We start from the raw sequence: 20,045 nt of genomic DNA on the forward strand, positions 1-20,045 counted from the left end.
GCCTCTTGCCCCCCGATATAAAAAACCAATTCCTCGTCTCCGGACTCCGGCCTCAGGCTTCCTCGCGGTGATGCTGGCGCTCAGCGCTCACTCAGGTGGCTGTGGACCGTCCTCAGGAAGGGTCCACGGGGTCACGTGAAACGTCCCTGACGCCGGGCGCTGGGCCCTGTTGGCTGTGTCAGGGACCTAGAAGGCGGCGGCGCCCCACGCCCACGCCCGCTTGACGGGTGGGGGGCGGTGCTGTCGGGGGTCGCAGGGCGCTGGAGCCCCCCGGCTGGGCCCCCCGGCGGGGCCTCGGGCTCGCGAGCCCTGTCGCTGCGGCTCCCCCAGGCTGCCTCTTGCGATTCCCTGGAAATCCCCGAATCTGACTAAGTCCCTAGACATCCCCGGACTTGGCAGCTGCTCCCTGCGGAGACGGCTGGACCCACCCCGGCCGGGCAGACTGCCCCCGTTCCAGGCAGTTACCCACAGGGACCTTGTGGCTTCCCGAGGTGGACGTGGCACAGGTCGCGTCCATGCCGCCCTGCGGCTCGCTCCGTGACCCCGGGCCGGCTCCTGGACGGCTCCGCAGCGCCGCGCGCCCGCCAGCGACACACAGGTAACGGCGGTCCCCGCCTGGGGACGTCGCGGGTGTGACCCGGGGCTTTGCCCAGACCTCGCACCCGGGGCCCCGCGCTTGCTCTGCCGCTCTGCCGTCGCCGCGGTGACCTTCTCGGTACTTGCTGAACGAGGGGCTCCGCCGTCATTTCGCGCCGGGCGCCACAAATTCTGCGGCCGGTCCCGTGTGGGAGGAAATGGGAAAATGCAACCGGAAGCCATCTATCCCCCATGTCAGCTTGTTCGTGCTTTTGAATCTTAACTGCTTATTGCTCAATACGGTTTATTTTCATTAGCTACGAAAAATAGTCTCAAAGTCAAAGCTACAACCCAAACTGCCAGAAGCTACACATAGCGAGGCAGAGCTCGTTCCGAATGAATTATTTCTCCTCTCTGGGCCTCGGTTTCCCCATCGGTTCCTTGTGCCTGCAGGTTTGGCTGGGGATTTTGCGGGGCAAACAGGTTTTAAGCATACTCATGTCCTTTATGGACCTTTACATGTTTGTGAACAGCTCATATTTGTCCAGACCGCCCTTCCTACGCTCGTCTATCTGGCAAACTCCTACTTGAACTTCAAAGCCCCAGCTTCAATACCCTCCTCCTCTGGAATTCACTAGGCAGAGATGTCACCCCTCCCTGGGCCCCAGGCTTGATTGGGCAGATGGGAGTATCTGGTCCTGGCTCTGTCTTGCCTAGACTGGGAGCTTCCGGGGGGGCGGGCCTGAGCGCCGAGTCCTCTGGGGCCCCAACTTTGTCCGGCTCAAGGCCAGGCACAGAGTTCACAAAATACACAAGCAAGCACACAGAAAGAGGCCTGGAACGGGGCACAGGAGGCCTGTGGCTGGCGGTGAAGTGGGGACAGTGCTTTCACTACTGAAAACGCAGCTACGGAAGGGGTGGTGCCTCCCAGACTGGATCTGCCCGAACCGGCCTGGCCCACTCCGCAGTGCGGGGTTCAAGTCACAGGAAACCTGCCGTCGGTGCCAAAGGCGAGTCCCACCCTCTTCCTGGCACTGCCGCCAATCCCCGCCTCGTTTGCACCAGGCCCTGGGACGCCCTAACGGGGGCGGGCAGCTGGGGAGCATCTCAAGTCCCCGGGCTGCCTGAGAAGACCTTGCTCGCCCTTGGGGTGGCTTGTGGGGCGCCCCAGACTGCCCTGCGCGCTGAGCTCCATGTTAGGGGGTCCCCGAGGTCCCAGACTCCTACTGGGGTGCAGACAGAGGCAACTAAGGGAGAGCACGCTGGCGCGGCGGCCGTTTCTGAGGGTCTCTAGGGAGTATCCGAGGAGGGGGCTTCGAGCTCAGGTCGGGGTTACGGGAGGACCCCGGTGGCCGAAAGGTCAGGTGCGAGAGCGCAGGGGTGGGGCGGATTCAACTCCATCTTCACGTTTGCCAGAGGAAGAAACAGGCTCGCAGGTAAGCCACCTGCCGGGGTCCCAACAGAAACGGGCGGGGGCGGGATGCGAACCCGTGACTCACCGAGTCCCAGCCCCGCAGGAAGGCGGCAGGGCCCCGCCCCCTGGAGGCCCCGCCCCCTGGAGGCCCCGCCCCGCGGCATGACCGGAAGTGAGCGGGGCCCCCAAGATGGCGCCCGAAACCCGGAAGTGAGCGCGGCTGAAGCGAAGCTCGGAGACGGAGGCGCCGCGGGCTCCGCGCCCGGCCGGACCCAGGTCGGAGGTGAGGCGCGTCCGGCCCGACGCTCGCCGCGGCTCCGCCGCCGCCGCCCCGGCCCTGAGCCGCGCTCCCCGGCCCCGTTGGGGCCCCGCCCGCCGCGGAAGCGCGCGCCCGGGCCGGGGGTGCCGGGGTTCCGGGGCCGCGAGCGGAGGGAGGTGGCGGCGTATCCCCGCCCTCCTGGCGACCCCCGACCCCCGACCCCGCGTGACCCCTGACCCCGCCCCGCGGCGCCCCCTGTACTTCCGTCCGTCTTCGGGGGCCCCCCGCCGCCGCCCAGGAAGGGGACCCTCCGTGCTGACCCCGACGCCGCCTGGGTGACCCCTGACCCCGCCCGCCCCGACCCCCGACCCCCGCCCCCCGCCCCCCGCCCCCGCCCGGTGCGCGCCCCGGCCCGGCTCCGCGGCGACTCCCGCCCTCGCTGCCCGGCGCCGCGGCCCGGCCTCCCCTCCCCGCGGGGCTGCCCGGCGTGTGGGTGGGGCGCGGCCGCGGGGGCCGGGGCCGGGGCCGGGGCCGGGCCGGGGGAGGTCGCGCGGCCGGGGCTGCGGGGCTCCCCGACTTCCGCCTCTCGGAGGGCGCGCCCCGCCCGCGCCGGGGTCGGGGGAACAGGGCCCTGCCGGCCCGGGGCGGGGGGCTCGGCGGGGCTCGGCGGGGCTCGGGCAGGCCGGGAAGGAGCGGCCGGGCCGGCTGCGACCCCGCCGGGAGCAGGGCGGGCCTGCTGGGGTGGGAAGCCCGGCGGTCGGCAGGGCAGCTGGGGCCGGGGCCAGCCCGCGGTCCTTCCTCCGCGCCTCCCGGAGTCCCCCGGGGCGCCCGCCGGCCGCTCGGAGCTCAGCTCGTGTCCTGGACCCCGGCCCCTCCGGCAGCCGTCGGCGGAGCCCTGAGGACGCCGAGCCTGCATCTGGGCACCCGGCGGGTCGGGCAGGCGGGTAGGCGAGGCGGGTGAGCGCCCCGGGCCCCACACGGGATGTGGCGATGCCGCCAGGCCCCGGGGAGCCTGGCAGCTGCCAGACGCCGACCTGACCTGGTGCAGCCGCCGTGGTGGGGACGGTGGGGACCCGGGGGCAGGCATCCTGGGATTTCAGCGGGGGGAGGGGCCTCTGTGTAGCGCTGAACCCCTGAGCAGGCTGCACCTGCCTGGGGGGTGTGTGTCTTGGCAGAGGGGCAGGGGGCCCAGACCCCCGGAGGGCCGTGGGGGCGCAGGCCCGGCAGTGCCCCCGAAGCCGGGGTGGGCTGGAGCCGGTGTCCTCCAGCTGCACGCGTCACCTTGGTTCAGTCACTGGCCTGACCTGGAGGGACACGGAGCCTGGGTCCCCAAACCCTGCAGGCCTGGCTCCCACTGGGGCGAGAGCAGCTCAGGCTGGCCCGGCTTAGTTCTAGCAAAGTGTCAGAGGCCCCTCCAGCAAGGGCCAGGCCGGAAACGCTGCCCGAGCGAGCGCGGCCGGGAATAAAGAGGCAACTGTGTCCAGTCCCCGGGGGCCGCCTCCCTCCCAGGATGGCCTCCCCTGGATAAGAGGCCTGTAGGGCTGCTGGGCGGGGGCGGGGATCTGCTTGCCGGCCCGTCCTGGGCTGTGCTGCGTTGCTGCTGCGGGGCGGCTGGTGGGGGTGAGGTCACCTCGAAGCGTAAACGCCCCGTGAGGCTGGCGTGCAGGGTGGGGAGGCAGCCCCCGTGGTGCCAACACCGTGCACGCGTGGACATGTGAGTGTGTGTGTGCAAGCACAGGTGTGCGTCCGTGTGTGTAGCGTGCACACCCACAGAGGAGGGTGTCCATGTGAGTACACTCACGCGCTGCACACTTTCAGGTGTATGTGTATGTCGTGTCGTGTGTGGACATTGCAGAACGCCGTCACGGGCGTGGGATTTGTGAGGCGCAGGCTTGGAGTGTCTCCAGCCACTGTACCCACAGCCGGGGGCTGTGGGGTCCATGGGGGCAGACGGAGTCCAGTAGCCAGGGAGCATGGCTGCCCCGACCGTTCCGGGCCCCGCTGCCTCCTCCTTACCTGCTCATACCTGAGTGCAGCCCAGGTGTCCAAGGCTTGCTTCTCCCCCAGTGGGCCCCAGTCCCTGTCCCTGGGATCAGCCCCTTCTCCCATCCTGCTGAGCAAATCTCCTTCATCCTCTTGCCATTGGTGACAGCTGACCCACAGGTCCCCTGCTTCCCTTGCGAGGCAGGTGACTTGGGTGAGGGTGAACTGATTTATGATGCTCAGGCTCCATCGCCTGCTGTTCTGGCTTGCCAGGCCCCGGGAGGGGGGGGGGCGGGCAGAGATAAAACTTATCATTTGTTTATGTACTACCATGTGGATAGACCTCAAAACCCGACGCTCGGGGAGGGCACCAGACACAGGAGGCCCCTCGGGGTGTGAGTCCACGCATGTGACACGTCCAGGACGGGCTCCTCCATGGATGGGGAGGGGGCTCGGAGCAGGGGAGTGACAGCTGATGGGGACAGGGTTTCTTTTGGGCTGATGTTCTGGCACTAGCTAGAGATGATGGTTGCACGACTCTGAACATGTGAAAACCATGGAGTTGTATACTCTAAATGCACAAAGTATATGGTTTGTGAGTTGTGCCTCCACAAAACAAAATGTTTATCAAGAAAAGCAGGGCCTGTGCTTGCCCGTCAGATGGCCATGTGCTGTGACCGGGGGTGGGCAGGGGTCGGGGAGCGGGCCCCAAGCACGGCACCCTGCAGCAGCTCACGCGGGCACTGGTCGGTTTGCCAGGCGTCCTCGGGCCCCATGAGGAGGACAGAGAAAGTGCCTCCTCCCCGCCGTACTGAGGCTGGGAGCCCCTCGCCAAGCGCCAGGTCTGCCCTGGGTGGACATCTGTGTCGTGTACCAAGTAGTCTTGGGGGCAGTTGGACTTCGGGTGTTGGGTGCCCTGGGTGGGAGGCCCCGGGGGAGCTCCTCCCTAGAGCCTGGGCCCTGGAGGAGACGGGAATGGCTCTCCTGCGGAGTGCCCTGGCTGCCGTGCCCCCACCCCCATGAGGCCAGGTGACTCCCGTGACTTGGTGCCGAGCGGTCCCAGCTCGGGTCTTCCATGTGCTGTAGCTCCTCGGTCAGCTGCAGGAGTGCCCTGCTCCCATGCTGTCCACAGGAGGGCGGGCAGGGACGTGGGAAAGCCAACAAGGTGCCTGGCAGGGAAAGGCACTTAACTGGGCCCTGCTGTGCGATGGGGGCAGTTTTGGGTGTCCCGACCTCCCCGGGGCTCCTGGTCTGCCTGTGTGTCTGCGGCAGCCCCACACGCTGGTACCTGCAGGCCCCCAGAGCCCTGCAGCAGGGGCACCACCACCATTCACGAGGACGGTGTCCTCCCCTGCTGCCACCCTGGGCACACCGTTGCCAAGGCTCCCGTGCCTTCCAGAACTTGCTCCCTGCGCTAAGTGCTGTGGATGCCGTGTCCTTCCTTGTGCGGTGGCATTGAGAGTAGGCGCCCGGGTTGTCCGTCAGGATCGGCCTTTGTCACCTTAGGAACAGGTGCCTGAGTGAAACTGAAAGAGGCCTTCCTCGCCTTTGTTCCCAGGCCTGTGCATCTCAAGAGCCGCGTGTGCCGCATTCTGGAAGGCAGGTCGCTCCTGTTCTCTTGGAGCCCCAGCCCAGAGGGTCAGAGGCCACTGACGTAGGATTCTGGGCTGCCAGGAGGAAGGGAGTGGGTCCGGCCGCAGGTCTGCAGCGGGCAGTAAACTTTTATGGCACTGACTCACCAGGTGGGGCAGAACTCCCTGCCCCAGGGGTGGCCCAGGGGTGCCAGGAGTGGCTGGTACCCCGCCCCCAACCTGCAGCCTGGAGTCTAGCCAGAGCAAGAACGCATCTTCCTCCGCCCGTGACGTAGATTAAGGAAAGGCTGCCCTCACCCTCCCAGCGGCCGCAGGTGCCAGTGTCAGGTGTGGCGGTGGCAAGGTGCAGTGCGCTGGCCCGCTCAAACCCTCGTCTCTGACTGGGGCGCCGCGGGCGTCCCGATCTGTCTGTGGCTGGTTTGCGCGGGGTCCACGTGGGGCTGGAGCTCAGCAGGGCACCAGGGGCTCAGTGGGGCGGCTTCAGGGTGCCTGGAACGTCCTCCTTGGCCACTGGCCCTGGGAGCTGTGACGTGGCCGTGTGGGACCCCTCCCTCCCCTGCCGGGTCGCAGCGCAGTTCTGAGCCGGGCACCGCCGTAGTGCAGGGCATCGGAGCCTCCCCCGGCGTCGTTCAGGTGAACGTGAGCTGCCCATGGCCATTCTCAGGGGGTTTCCGTCAGATTCCGGCCGCCCAGGAACTCGGCCCACGGTTTTGAGGTTGGGGCTCGGAGAGACGGGGCCCCGGGTCGCTGGCAGGGCTGTTGGGAACAGCCTTGGCAAAGGGTCCAGGTTGCCCCGAGGGCGGGGGGGCGGCGTTGCGGGGACCTGGAGCAAGGCGCCGCGTTCGGGAGGTGGACCTGAGGGCCGGCGGCCGGAGGAATCAGGGCTGCACCCCCGAGCCGAGACCCGCTCCTCCCGAAGAAGCAGCCCCCCTGGAAGCCCTGGGCGCGCCCAGCTGGCTCCCCCGCCTGGCCGGCCCCCCAGGGCGTGCTGGGGTGTCTGTCCCCAGAACCTGTTAGTGTGAGGGAGGCTGGGCCACCGGTCCACCTAGGGGCTACGCGCCACCTGAGCTCCGCGGTCAGCTCAGCGGTGGCCCCAGAGGCCAGGTCGCTCAAGGCCCCCGAGAGGGCGGTGACCCCGGACTCCCCGGGGCCCAGCGTCCTCACGCGGTTCTCAAAGGCAGAGAACTTTGTCCAACGGAGGCCAAAGGGGAGCGAGAGACTCGAGGCTCGAGTGGGCCTCTGTGTGCCGCTGCCAGTGGCGGGGACACGGGCCTTCTGTCCTGCTGACAGCCGCGTGCGCTGGGAGGCAGATCTCCGCAGAGGCCCCGCACGCAGCCCAGGCTCGGGGGGCCCCGGGCGAGGGTGGCAAGCCCGCCCGACTGCTGGCCTGTGGGACACGAGGCAGGCCTGGGGTGCCGCCTGCCACGGGAGAAACAGAGATGGAGCTCTTGGGGCTCCTGCTACTGTGATTTGGGGGGCCTCTGCCCTCTTTCCGGAGGCGGCACAGGGCCCAGCCCCCTGCTGGCGTTTGCTGGGGATGGGGCGCGTGAGACTGCGCGGCTCGGGGGCTGTGCCCAAGGCCAGCCAGAGCCGGGAGGAGTCTTCCTGCAGGACACCAGCGCCTCTTGGGGTTTGGGCAGAGGTCCCTCGTGATGTTCTTGGCACCAGACTGGACCGAAGGAGGCTGCGGGGGTGCAGACCGGTCAGGCCACTCGCCTGGCGCTGCTGTGTCCTGCTCAGGGCTCTCTGGGGGGCTCGGGAGAGACACTTGGCACGCCCGCCAGGCTGAAGCAAGCACCAGGGGGGACAGAGTGGGGCACATCGGAGTCCGAGGACCAGGAAGTCTGGGGCCAGCGGGATTTGGCCTAATACCTGCTCACGGGGAGAAGACGTGGGTGTCACGGGAGACCACAAGCTCAGTGTATATAGAGCCTTTTAAAAACCGCGAGTAAACAGAAGACCTGAGTAGACACTTCCCAGAAGAAGCCACGTGGAAGGTGCTCGGCGCCCGTAGGAAGTGCCGGTGCGGATCGAGGTGTGGAGGTCGGCCACCCCTGGGTGGGGGCTGGCGGGCGCAGCAGCCGGAGCGCCGTCCCGCCGCTGGGCAGGCGGTGGGTACCGCCCCCTGGGAAGCCGTTCGGCCCTCCCTGGCAAGGCTGACCCGGCCCGGAAATGGGGGCACCCGGGGTGCCCCCGAGGCCCAGGCTCTGATGTCCTCAGCCATGACGAGGAGGCCCCGTGCTCAGGGCTCTTCGTGGGGGTGCCAAGGGCTGTGTGCCCCCGAAGCTGCCCACCCCGCGGGCTGCGCGCCGCTGGCCGGTCCTCGTGAACTCCGGCGTGGCCCGCTCCGGCTGGCTGTCCCTAAGTTGCTTTAGGAATCACCTAAGTTGCGTCGGCCCCACTGACGGGCTCGGGGCATCACCTGCTGTGCCCTTCGTGGGGCTGTCACAGCGGCCGCTCTGGGGCAGCCGGTCCCCCTGACGGGCAGAGGGGTCTGTGGGCCCATGGCCAGCAGACGTGCTGACTGCGGAGCGGACAGCGAGCCACCGGTGACCCCCGATCTCCGGAAGCCAGCTCCACGCGCTCCGTGTTTTCCTGGGGGGCAACACCACTTCCCCGGTCGTACCACCTGAGACCCGTTCTGCTTCCCCAGATGCAGGTTCTCCTGCAGGGCTGGCCTTTCACACTTTGCAGGGCCTGGGTCTGTCCTTCGGCACGTGCACGTCCCTGCCCTCAGCTCCTGGGGTGGCCCGCGGGTCCTGTGTGTGTCCCCCACGTGGTCTAGCTCTGCTGATTCTGCTCTCGGGGTTCAGGCTGGGGTAACGGGCCGCGTGCTGGTCCTCCTACCGGGGCACCTCCGTTCACTCTCAGCTCCCTGGTCTTGCCCTCAGCTGGGTGTTGGCCGCGCCAGGCCAGGGCTGAGGTGGTCTGGGATGGAAGAGATGTAGGGGGGCCCTGCCCAGCCCAGCCCAGCGTGGCCGCCGCCTGTGCCAAACCCTTCGCTGTTGGGGCCTCCTCCTCGTGCCCATCCCCGGCACGCCCTCTCTTTCTGACCCAGCAGGACGGGAGGTTTTGTGGGAGCCCCATCAGTTGGGGCAGTGCTCCTGGGGGACGGGCCTGCAGGGGCCTGTGGGGTCCTATACAGGTCACCTTCACTGCTTGGTAACAGAACCGGAAGTTCAGCCCTTGGATGCTGTGCTCTCCAGTGGGGACTCTGGGTGGGCCTGGGCGGGGGGGCTCCCCTTCCTGCCCGGCCTGGCCTGTGCACGGGGCCTAGGCCCCTGCCCGTCTTTGGCATCCCAGAGCTGCTGTGTTCAGATGCCTCCTGGGAACTCTAGAAATGTGAGGTCACATGCTTGGTGCCAGCCTCCCCGGAGCTCCCCTCAGCAGAGCTCCCGGCCCCCAGGGGTCACAGGGATTTGGACTAGGCGGGGGAGGGCTCCAGCTGGGGTTTGCTTCTCCTTCCAGTCCTAATGTTGGGGGGTGGCCTTAACAACTGGCCTCACACTGGGCCCCTTAAGCCACAGAACTTTCCTGTCTCCCAGGCCGGAGCCCAGAAGCCTGAGGTGGAGGTGTGGCGGGGCCGGGCTGCCTCCCGAGGCTCCTGGGGAGGGTCCTTCCTGGGGGCCCGGGGCCACCTCACTCCCCTGCCTCAGAGGCACGGGGCACCTGCTCTCTGTCTGTCCTGGCACCAGGCCCGCCCTGCCTGCTACAACTGCAGGGACCCTGTGTCCGGGTGAGGACCTGTTCGCAGGTTCCCAGGGGACGTGAACTTATGGACCATCCGCTGCGCACAGCTCTGCTGCCCCATTGCTCGCCCTCCACTGGGCCCGCGCTCCTCCAAGGCCACCCTTGTCCCCCGCCAGCCGGGTTCAGTCCCCTGTCTGGCCCGCGGCCCCCCTTCGCCGCTTTGCCCGCCGCTCTGGCCTCAGTAGTCCGTCGGTGAGGGAGCAACGAGCACGCCCCACCATCCTCCCTCAGGACCCTAGCTCCTCCCTCCCCTTGCTTTCAGTCTTCGGGTCCAGCACCCCCCGGAGGAGCTGTCTGGGGCGTGTGCCCCGTCGGAGGCCTGGGTGAGCCGAGGCACGCCCAGAGCCCAGCTAGGACCTCAGCTCGGGACTGGTGCCCCCCAGGACCGACCGCTGGGTCTCACCCCACACCGAGCCGTGTCAGGGCCGCTGGCCTCTCCCGCCGCCGGCCTCGGCAGGGCCCATGTTGGCTGGGCACCGCGCTGGGGACGGCCCCGGCCGCTCTGACCGGTGGCTCCCCGCCCGCGGGGATGTGCGGACCCTCCCCAGATGGTCCTGCTTGGCCAGGGTGGGGCCCCAAGATCAGGCCTCCTATTTTACCAGGGTCTCTGCCCCCCCCCCGCCTCCCCCCCCCGCCCCACCCTGGGATCCCAGGACCTTCACTCAGCCGAGTGGAAAGGTGGCCAGAGAGGCTGCCATGGTGTGCCCAGTGGGGGGCCAGCAAGGCCCCGTGCCCCGAGACGCAGTCCCAGGGGCGGCCTCATCCCAGCCTGGCAGGGTGCAGATGGGGCAACGAGCCGCGGTGGGTGGGCAGTCCAGGCGGCCAGCGGGGTCTGGGCACCCCCAGGCGGGGTCGGGACGGTCTGCTTAGAGTCTGGGGGGCTGAGCCAGCAGAGCTGGGGTGACAGGGCTGAGGGGGTCAGCGGAGAGGCTGGGGGCCAGGGGGTCAGGCTGCGGGTCAGGCTCTCCCAGGCCTCGGCCTCTGCCCACGTTGCACTGCCCATTTGTCTTGTCTGGGCCGCTGATTCCTTGGTCTTTTTCTTTTACAATGACTCATTTGAAAACCTGATCTCGGAAGGAAATTCTGTGAACATAAACCACGATTGTGAAGTGCAGGCCTGTGAGCACCCACGCTTCACCTGTCATGGGATGTTCTAAAAATACACACTGGGCCCACTGCATGGGTGCTGAGCTCTGACCCAGCTGGGTGCGGTCTTGTTACGTCCCTCTGTGCCCCGAGACCCCACCTGGCACCCACTGGGCTTGGACCCAAGGCGGCTGGACTGCCCAGTGACATTCATGTTTGGGGGCTCAGGAGCAGGGCTCCCGGGCAGCACCATGGAGTGGGAGATGAGAGGGGTCAGCCGAGGCCAGAAGGTTTGGGGCTGGGACAGGGAGTCCTGAGGGTAGATGGAAGGAGGGCTGTGTTTGGGGGCTGCCCCAGTGACTTGGGGGGTTGGGGAACAGGAAGCTTGAGGCTGTGGAGGCTCTGCGGTGGCGAGAGTGACATTGAACCTGGGTGTTGAAGGAACGGGGGACTGTAGGGTGGCCTCCGAGGGCATGGGGTGGTGGGGAGCATGGGGTGAAATTAATTCAACGTAAGATTCGCTCTTTCAAACCATACAATTCAGTGTTTTTTCTGTATTCCTAATTTTTTAAAAAGACTTTTTTTTTTTTATTCCTGAGAGACACAGAGAGAGGCAGAGACACAGGCAGAGGGAGAAGCAGGCTCCCCACAGGGAGCCCGATGGGGGACTCGATTCCAGGACCCCGGGGTCACGCCCTGAGCCGAAGGCAGATGCTCAACCACTGAGCCCCCCAGGTGCCCCTCCTATATTCCTAACGTTATACAGACATCACCACTATCTAGTTCAGGAATATTCCATCACCCCAACAACCCCACCCCCCCAGCCGTCACCCCTCCAGCCCCCACAGCCCCCTCCCTATCTGCGGGCGAGGCTGTCCTGCACATGTCACGCACGTGTACTCACACCCTGTGGGGCCTCCCGTGTCTGGTTCCCTCCCTGAGTGTCCGGGGCTCGGGATCTGTCCCCAGGCGGCATGTGGGCACCTCCTGTTCGTGCCCGTGCGTGGATAGACCATGTTGTATTTATCCATTCACCTATTTTTTTTTTTAAGATTTTATTTATTCATGAGAGACACAGAGAGGCAGAGACACAGGCAGAGGGAGAAGCCGGCTCCATGCAGGGAGCCCGATGCAGGACTTGATCCCGGGACCCCAGGATCATGCCCTGGGCCGAAGGTGGCGCTAAACGGCTGAGCCACCCGGGCTGCCCTCCATTCACCTATTGATGGACATCAGGTCCTTCCATTCGCTGGCTCTTGTGACTCATGCTGCTGTGAACATGTGCATACAGGTTTCGTGTGGACAAATGTTTTCGTTTCTCCTGGGGTTCCTGGGAAGCTGCCCGTAGTAGACCCCCATGCTCCTTGGCCTCTGGCCTCTGGATGGTGCTTTCTAAGGGGGCAGCCCAGGGCTCGGTGGCTGCAGAGCCTGGAAGCACGGTGTTTGTGGGAAGGGGTTCAGCTTTGCTCCAGGACGGGGCTGCCAAGAGAGGGAAGCTGTGGTGGGCGGGGCATGGACCGGGTTTACCAGGCTGCCTGGGGTGGGGGTGGGGGGAGGATACCTGCCGCAGAGAAGGGGCTGGTGATCCGACCCCAGGGACAAGGGCAAGCCAGCCAGCACCTGTGGTCAGCTATGTGAGCTTTCTCTGTTGAGTAAAGGTCATTCCTGCCTGACTCTTGTCCCGGGTGCTGGGAACAGAGCCCCCTTGGGAAATCCCCCAAATCCAGGAGAGTTCTGGGGCCTCAGTGAAGGCAGTGGTCACTTAAGTGGCAAGGCCCAGATTGCAGAGGCCTTGGTCCCTGCTGAGTGCCTGACCAGCCTTGCCCGTGGACCTCCGAACAACCCAGTTCTCCTGCTGAGCAATCCTGGGGCTCAGCGCAGCTGCGGTGCCCTGAGTTGTCAGACAATAATCCGGTTGTTGGAAGGCTGAGCTGGGTTCTGACTCTGTCTGCATGACCCCAGAATCTTTCAAAGGAACTGCCGAGACCCTGAATCACCATTCGCTGTGTTTGTCAAGGGACACCCGAGGACTTTCCACTCCGGGCTGCTCAGTCTGTCCCGGGCCCCGGCCCGCAGGAGCCCAGGCGCAGGCGGGAGCAGGCCGGGCCCACGGGCACTGTGGAAGTGGGGTCCTGGCAGCAGGCGGGAGCGGTGCAGGCCTGGAGCCCAGCGGGGCAGCGCCAAGGCTCGAGGGCCCAGACGCCTCGGTCAGCGGAGCTCGGCCCGGAGGCCCCTCTTCTGGCCGGAGCTGGGGTAGAGGCAGCCCCTCCCCGCCCCCTGAGGGATTGCATAAGCTGCCGCGGCGGACAGTGATTACTGGAAGTCCCGAGGATTTCTTCATCCAGGGCTTGGCCGGGAGTGGCAGCTGCCTCCCCTTCCTGCCCCCTGTGTGATTAATGTCCTCAGCCACTGCCTGCCCGAGGAGGCACACCGGCCGGCCTTGGGTCTGGGCTCCCAGCAGCGGTGGGTGGGGCCCAGGGGAGTCCAGGGCGCAGGCCGGGGGCAGATGGAACCGGGTGGCAAATCCTGTGCATCTGCTGTCAGCCCCGCGGCACCTTCCTGGCCGCTTTGGAGAACCAGAGGCTTCTCGGCGGGGCCGCTGTGTGTCCTTACCCCTTCCTGCCTCAGCTTGGCCCTGGCTCCCCTGGGACCCCCCTGCAAGCCTAGCCTGGCTGCAGAGGGACAGGGTTGGACTTTGCCTCCCAGCCTAAGACTGGGTCACGGAGGCAGGCCCGTGGGAGCCGCTGAGGGTCCCGGCTCACAGCAGGGCCCGTGGCTCTCTCCGTGGGTGGCAGGAGCGGCCCCCCAGGGCCCGAGTTATTTGTTACTGGGTGGGCCGGGCAGCCTGACATGGCCGTGTGAACAGCAGGGGTGGGGTGGCCCAGCCGCTCTGGAAGGCCTGCCACCATCCTGGGGGCCGTCCCCGGAGCCTGTCTCCGTGCTGCCCCAGGTACCGCTCCCTGTGGCCAGGAGCCCCACTGGGTGTCACTTGATGCCCAGGGCGGGTTGGTGGTCAGGAGTCCAGGCCCAGTGTCCCCAGGAGGGGCCACCAGGTGGCGGTGGGAGCCGAGCCCAGGTCCTGTCCTGGCAGCCGAGCGTCTGCTCAAGCATGTTCAGGCTGGACTTGAGCTAGAGGCCCCCGCCCTGCCCCAGCACAGCCCCTGGGAGGAGGCTGGGAACCCAGAGGCGCCCTGGCCACCCTGCAGTGTTGGGCAGCCTCAGCTCACACCCTCCCTCCTGGATGCGGGCCCACCGCCCCAAGCCCACCCCCTCTCCCTTGTCCCTGCGGGGTGTGCACACGCCCGTAGGGCCTCACAGGGTGACCTCGGCGTGTGCCGTGTCTCCTCAGGTCATGATGCCGCCACCGAGGAGCAAGAAGCCCAGATAGACGCCCCCACGGCCTGGGTCGTGGAGCCACCTGATGCTGGCAGTGGGGCCCGCCATGGACGGGGACTTTCCTCAGCATGAGCCCCCACCAGCGGGCAGCATCCTCTACAGCCCACCCCCCCTGCAGACCCCGCTGTGCGGGTCCAGTGTCCAGGTGAGTGCTGGCCACCCCAAGGTCGGCCCAGGGTGGGCGCCGCCCTGGGGGTGCAGCTGCAGCCTCCCTTCTGGGGCCTCGAGGGGATGTCCCAGCCCCCAGCATTGGAGAGAGGAGGACCCCTGGCCTCAGCTGCCACCGAGTTTCTCGAACGTGAGCCACCAGGTTTGTTTTGCCAAGGCCACGACTGGTGCTCAGGGGGACGCTCAAGTTTTTTTTATTTTCAGTTTAACAGACTTATTTATTTATTTATTTGAGAGAGAGAAGGAGGGAGAGGGCCAGACGGGGAGGAAGGGAGAGTCTCCAGCAGGCTCCCTGCTGAGTGCGGGGCCGAGGCAGAACTCGATCCCAGGACCCTGAGATCATGACCTGAGCGGAAATCAAGAGTCAGATATTTAACTGACTGAGCCACCGGGGGCTCCAAAGTTTACATCTTAAACAGTGTTAGGATTACAGGAAAATAAAACACAAAGTTTCCACACACCCTCCTTTCCCCATTGTTAACGTTTTGCATCAACATTCATGCTAAGTTCTTAACAACTGACGACCAGCATCAGGGCATTATCGGTCACAGCCCGTGGGTGACCAGGGCTCACCGTCGCTGCTGCACGCCCTGTGGGTTCACACGAATGTCACAGACACCGAGCCACCGTCCCCGCGTGGCCCAGAGGAGGCCCCGGCCCTACAGACCCCCTGCTCCACCGAAGCACCATCCCCACCCCGGGCACCACAGGCCCTGTCACCACCTCCTCCACGGCTCCGCCTTTTCCAGAAGGTCCTAGACCTGGAGCCACGGGTGTGTGGCTTCCCTGTGTCTGGCTCCGCGGCTCGGTTCTTTTCCGGGCTGAATGACACTCCCTTGTCTGGGTGGAGCAGTCTGTCCATCCACAACTGAACGGCACCTCAGTTGCTCCTAAGTTCTGACGAGTGTGATGAAGTATCATAAGTAACAAAGCCACGTAGGGTCCAGCCTGGTCTCCTCATATGGTGGAATGTATGAAAGATCCAGAATTCTGCTCCAGTCAGGCCTGGAGCCCCCTCTTCTGGGGCAAAACCAGGGTTCTTTCTGATGTAGAAAAGCAAACTGTTTCTCAGCAGGGAGACTAGAGCTGCCTGGAGGGCAGGAAGAGGGGTGCCAGGGCACAGCAGCAAGGGACACATGGCTGCGGCTGCCACGGGGCCCTCCGTCCCCTCCATCCTGCTGGCTTTGGACTGGGAGGCGGCCAGGTGGCAGGAGAGAGCGAGAATCATGAGAATCACGCTTGGGTTTCAGAGGAGCTGGGAAGTGGGCCACTAGGGTCAGGCACAGCTCTGGGTGAAGTGCCCAGAGCCATCAGGATGCATCCTGGGTCTGTAATCAGGGTGTTGGAAAGCAGTTGTGGGCCCAGAATTCACCCTGTGTCCAGGTGTGCCCGCGTTGTCACCTGACATAATGGGCACAGAATCCGAACTACTAGCAGGGGCCACAACCGCCTGGGGAGGGCAAAAATGAGTTCCTGCTGAAGACGCCAATCCCAGGCCGTGGCTGGCATCCAGTGCCTCTGGCCAGGGTCCCAGACCCCGCGGCGTGCCTCCTCTCTCTGCCCTTCCTGTGGGAGCCGTGGCCACACATCCTCTGACCCTCCCTATCCCCCCCGCCTCCCTCTGGACTTCCGGCCACGTTGTCGTGGCTGATGCCTTCCTGTTCCCCACGTGCCACCTGGTCTGCGGTGGTAGACGTGTGCGTTCCCAGGGCTCGCTCTCACCCCATTATGTAGGCTCAGAGAGTGCTCTTGTCATTCCTATAATGTTTCCCTCTTGTCAGCATCCCATGGTTTGCTGAATTATTTCCCTATTGTTGGGCTTTTGGGGTGATTCCAGTTTTCTGCTGCTGTAAATAGCACCAGTATGTCCCCCCCCATAGTGGATTAAGCCGGGGGTGTCCTTCTGAATCAGATTCCTGGATCAGAGAGAGCACTGGGTGGGGTCGCCGAGCTTGGGGCAGCTCCACAGGACCGTGCGCCTATCATGCCACCGTTATGGTGGCCCGGGGTGGTGTCTAGGATGCCAGCACTCCCGGATGGTGGCGCGGAGGGGCACCTGGGGCCGCAACGTGTACCCGATGCAAGGGAGATGCCTCTGTGAGCCGAGCCCACTTTGGCCAGGAGCCCCTCGGCTGTCAGAACTCAGCGGAGCGCTCTCCATGGTGCTTCTGAGGCTGGGCCACCCATCCCCGGGGTGTACACGGAACCTGTCCCCGCAGGACTCCAACCAGGAGGGCACCCGCCCCCAGCAGGCTACACCGATCCAGCTCGTGTTGACCTCGGATGTGTGTGTGGTCAGACTCCTCCCCGCCCCTCTGTCCCAGCTGGGCTGAACCAAGCTCAGGAGGGGACCGACCCCCAGGACTGTCACTGTCACTAACGGTGGCCTGATTTAGCAATAAAAATAGAGACATTTAATGCAACTTAAGTTTCACATAAACACAAGCGATATTTTAGTGTGTTTCCCACTGTATTTACACTGTAATTGTTTACTGTTGTCAGAAATTTCGGTTTCGCTAGATACCTTGTATTTTATCTGACAGCTGTATTTCATCTGCTGCCCAAGGAAAAGTGTCACCTTCCTACATCAGCTCACACGTGGCCCAGGCAGCTCTGGATTAATGTCCCAGGGCATGTGGCTTCCCAGGGGAGGAAAGCCTGGAACCTCCCCAGGCAGGCTCGGATTGGCTGGTGGGGGTCAGGCGCCCACCTCGAGATCAGTCGCGTCCCAGGGGCCTGCCCTGGAAAGGCAGAGGTACGCCTCTGGCCCCCCGGGGAAAAACCCCAAGGAAGGCTCTGATTGGCTGTGTGGTGTGCCCTTGGGGGAGGACTCGGGCGGCCCTGATTGGCAGCCTCGCAGAGCGCGCTGGGGCCAGCACCTGGCTTCCTGGACGATGCATCAATCCGAGGACACCTGGGGGTCTGGGCACAGCAGGAAAGGCAGGGGAGCCCCCTCAAGGCTGGCTCTGCCTGCTGTGGGTCCCGAGTGGCCCGTGGTGCCTTGTGTGCACTCAGGACAGTTCATGCTAGTTCACAGAATGTTCTGGGAGTGCCTGTGGCCCTGGGAAGTTTACATCCCTCTCTGGAGTTGGAGTTCTCTCCTTTCTTTCTTTTTTCTTTCTTTTTTTTTTTTTTTTTTAAAGTAATCTCCATACCCAGTGTGGGGCTCGAACCTACAAACCCCAGACCAAGAGTCATAGGCTCCACTGACTGAGCCAGCTGGGCACCCCTGGATTCTTCTCTTTGAACGGGGCTGGAGAGAAGTGACCCTAGACCAGGACCCTGGGGTGACCTCAGCCTGCTCTCCCAGAGGGGAGCCTTCCAGAGGCTTCCACGGTTTCTCCTAAGTGTTCATCCCACCAGCCTTCATGCTGGGGAGGGTCCTGTGCTGTTTGTCCCGCTCCGTCTCGATAGGGTTATTTCACAGCCTGTGCAGACTCTGGAACAGCAGGCGGGACCCCTTGACGGCGTGTCTCTCTCCTTCCTGCATCCTGGTTCTCCCTGTGGGGTCGGGGTGGGGGGTGCACCCTGGTGGGAAGTCAGGGCCGGCTCCTTCCTCCAGACACAGGTGCCCGGGAAGGCTCCTCGTCTCCCCGCCATCTGGGCTGGTTCCGGGCCAGCTCTGTGTGCGGAGCCCTGCAGACACAGGAAGCGGTGGCTGGGGATTGCTTCCGGCGGCCTTACTGAGCGCAGGACGCCCGCTGGTCCCCCGTCCCTGTGGGGACAGCGACTGTAGCCATCAGGCCTCTCCCCAGCGGCGGGCAGGGACCGCCCTGACGTGATCCCACACAGGCCACGCTGTGTGCAGGCCTGTGTGTCAGGGTGGGACAACCCACCTGTTTCGTCCGGGGGCCACGAGTGTCCACCGTCCTCCCCGAAGCTGGTCCTGTCAAAGCCCAGTGCAGGGTCCCCCCAAGCCCCCGCGGACCTCAGGCTCTCCTTCCAGCCATCCACTGAATGCTTCTCAAAGCAGGCTCCCCAGAACCCCCACCTGTGCTGCAGCCTTGGGCCACACAGGCTTGGCCTGAGGGAGCTCTGAGAAGGCCAGGCCCCTGGGAGGGGCTGGTGGGAGCCCCCTGACAAGCCCTCTGCCACACAGACGTCCCTTGGGCCTCGTGCTGCTTGCCCCAGTCCCAGCCCTGCCTTCAGAGCCCCTCACACACCCCGAGAGGTTCCTTCGTCTTTGCTGTGCTGTGCTGCACTGGGTGGGTTCCCGTGCAGACGGGCAGATGGACGCATGGAGCTGTGCAGCCCTCCCGGACGACCCAGATGGGGGACCCCTGGGTGAAGCTCCCCGGGCAGGGGTAGCAGGGCCGCTCCTGACACTCGCTCTGTTTCAGAACACCATGCTGCACTGCTCCTGGTGGAGTCCCTTCTCGCCCACGCCGTACCCAGCCTTCTCCAGCGAAAGCCAGTAAGTTCCTGTGGCTTCCAGGGCCCGACACGCTCCAGCACGCCCCGCTCCGTGGCCATACCCTCAAGGGCTTTCTAGGTTCTGTGGTCACTGGTTAAACAAGAATAGAGCTCACGGCCAGCGAAGGGCTTCAGCATCCTGCGGAGGGGGTCGTGGGCCAGGCTCTGGCCACATGGAGGCCCCTGAGACTGACCAGCTGTGGCCTGTCTCAGGAAGAGCCCGCCAGGAAGAAGGGAGAAGAGCTCTGTGGGTGCCCTCTGGCCGGGGGTGGAGGGGGACGCTGACCGGGGTGTGGGGGGTGAGAACTTTGGGGGCAAAGGAGCTGGGAGGACACTTTCCTGCAGAGGGCAGCGGCAGGAGGGGTTTTGCAAAGTGAGTAGGAGCTTGGGCCGGGGGTGGGTGGGCAGCAGACGCAGACAACACCAGGCCCAGGAGCTGCCTGCGGAGAGGGCCCAGCAGCACGGAGCCGGAGCCTCGGGGTCTCTGCGGGGCACTGTGCCCTGGTCACGGGCACGTGGGCTCTCCGCCGAGCTGAGCTCCCCAGGTGCCAGAGCGCTCCCTCAGTCCCGACGCCTGCCCCTCTTCCCTGTCTTCCCGCAGCCAGTTCATGAGTTCCACCTCCTTCATCGCCAGCCAGCCCTGCGCCGACACCAGCTATGGACCCTCCACCACCACCCCTAGCTTCCTGCCAAAGACGGGCGACTTTCCTCAGGTAGGGACCTCGAGCCACAGCCACCCCTCGGTGCCCTGGGGCCCAGGAGGCCCCTGCCTCGCACTGGCAGCCCTGGCCAGGCTCTGGGCCCCGTGGAGCCGCGGCCTGTACTTGAGAACGGCTGGTGTCCCCGCGGCTCCCACCTGGGGCGGGGCCACATCCCCGTCAGCTTGCCACTCGTGCCCCAGGCGTGGGTTGTGGGGCAGCCTCCGGGAGTGCCCGATCCACTTTCCCAAACCGCAGCACCTTCCTGCCCTGGACAGAGGCCCCCGTGCCTGCTCTGTCTGGGCCTCGGTATCTCAGCAAGGGTCCGCCACGCTGCCCGTGTGCCTGGCCAGAGCGACACTCCGTCAGGTGCACACGCCATCGTTGGCGCTGAGGTCCCCGAACGGCCGCCATTGGCAGTGTAACCCGGCCGAACCGAAGGAAGAGATTCGTGTGATTTCATTTTGGGGGGGAACGAGGTGGAGCAACTCCGGCAAGTGTGCCTCACGGCGGGCCCTGAAAACCAGGTGCCACAGAGGTGTGGGAAGGGCCTGGGTGGGATCTGAGGCTGGGGCCGGCGGCAGCCTGGCAGTGGTGAGGTGTCCTCAGAAATGTGGGGCACTTGGCGCCACTGGTTCCCCCGCAGCTGGGGGCGCCCAGCACCCCGTGTGGAAGCTCTCCGGCTTGGCTGGCCCCAGGGGCTCAGCTCC

General features: G+C 65.4%; 1 protein-coding gene across 3 annotated transcripts in view; it reads left to right on the top strand.

Annotated features, from left to right (window-relative positions):
- Positions 1 to 443: 443 nt before the first annotated feature.
- SBNO2 (strawberry notch homolog 2) overlaps positions 444 to 20,045 on the top strand; it is a 46,895-nt gene continuing 27,293 nt past the window's right edge. Inside the window, exons 1-4 of one of the 3 annotated variants that reach the window (XM_038568027.1) lie at positions 444 to 598; positions 14,010 to 14,201; positions 18,565 to 18,638; positions 19,239 to 19,350. In XM_038568027.1, the coding sequence (XP_038423955.1) occupies positions 14,082 to 14,201; positions 18,565 to 18,638; positions 19,239 to 19,350 (306 nt within the window). In that variant the 5' untranslated portion in view covers positions 444 to 598; positions 14,010 to 14,081. Of the gene's footprint in view, positions 599 to 2,121; positions 2,274 to 14,009; positions 14,202 to 18,564; positions 18,639 to 19,238; positions 19,351 to 20,045 lie in introns of those variants that run through there. The other 2 variants (XM_038568026.1, XM_038568028.1) reach the window with 2 other exon arrangements.

Source organism: Canis lupus, chromosome 20, assembly GCF_011100685.1.
Source record: "Canis lupus familiaris isolate Mischka breed German Shepherd chromosome 20, alternate assembly UU_Cfam_GSD_1.0, whole genome shotgun sequence".
Taxonomy (NCBI): Eukaryota; Metazoa; Chordata; class Mammalia; order Carnivora; family Canidae; genus Canis; species Canis lupus.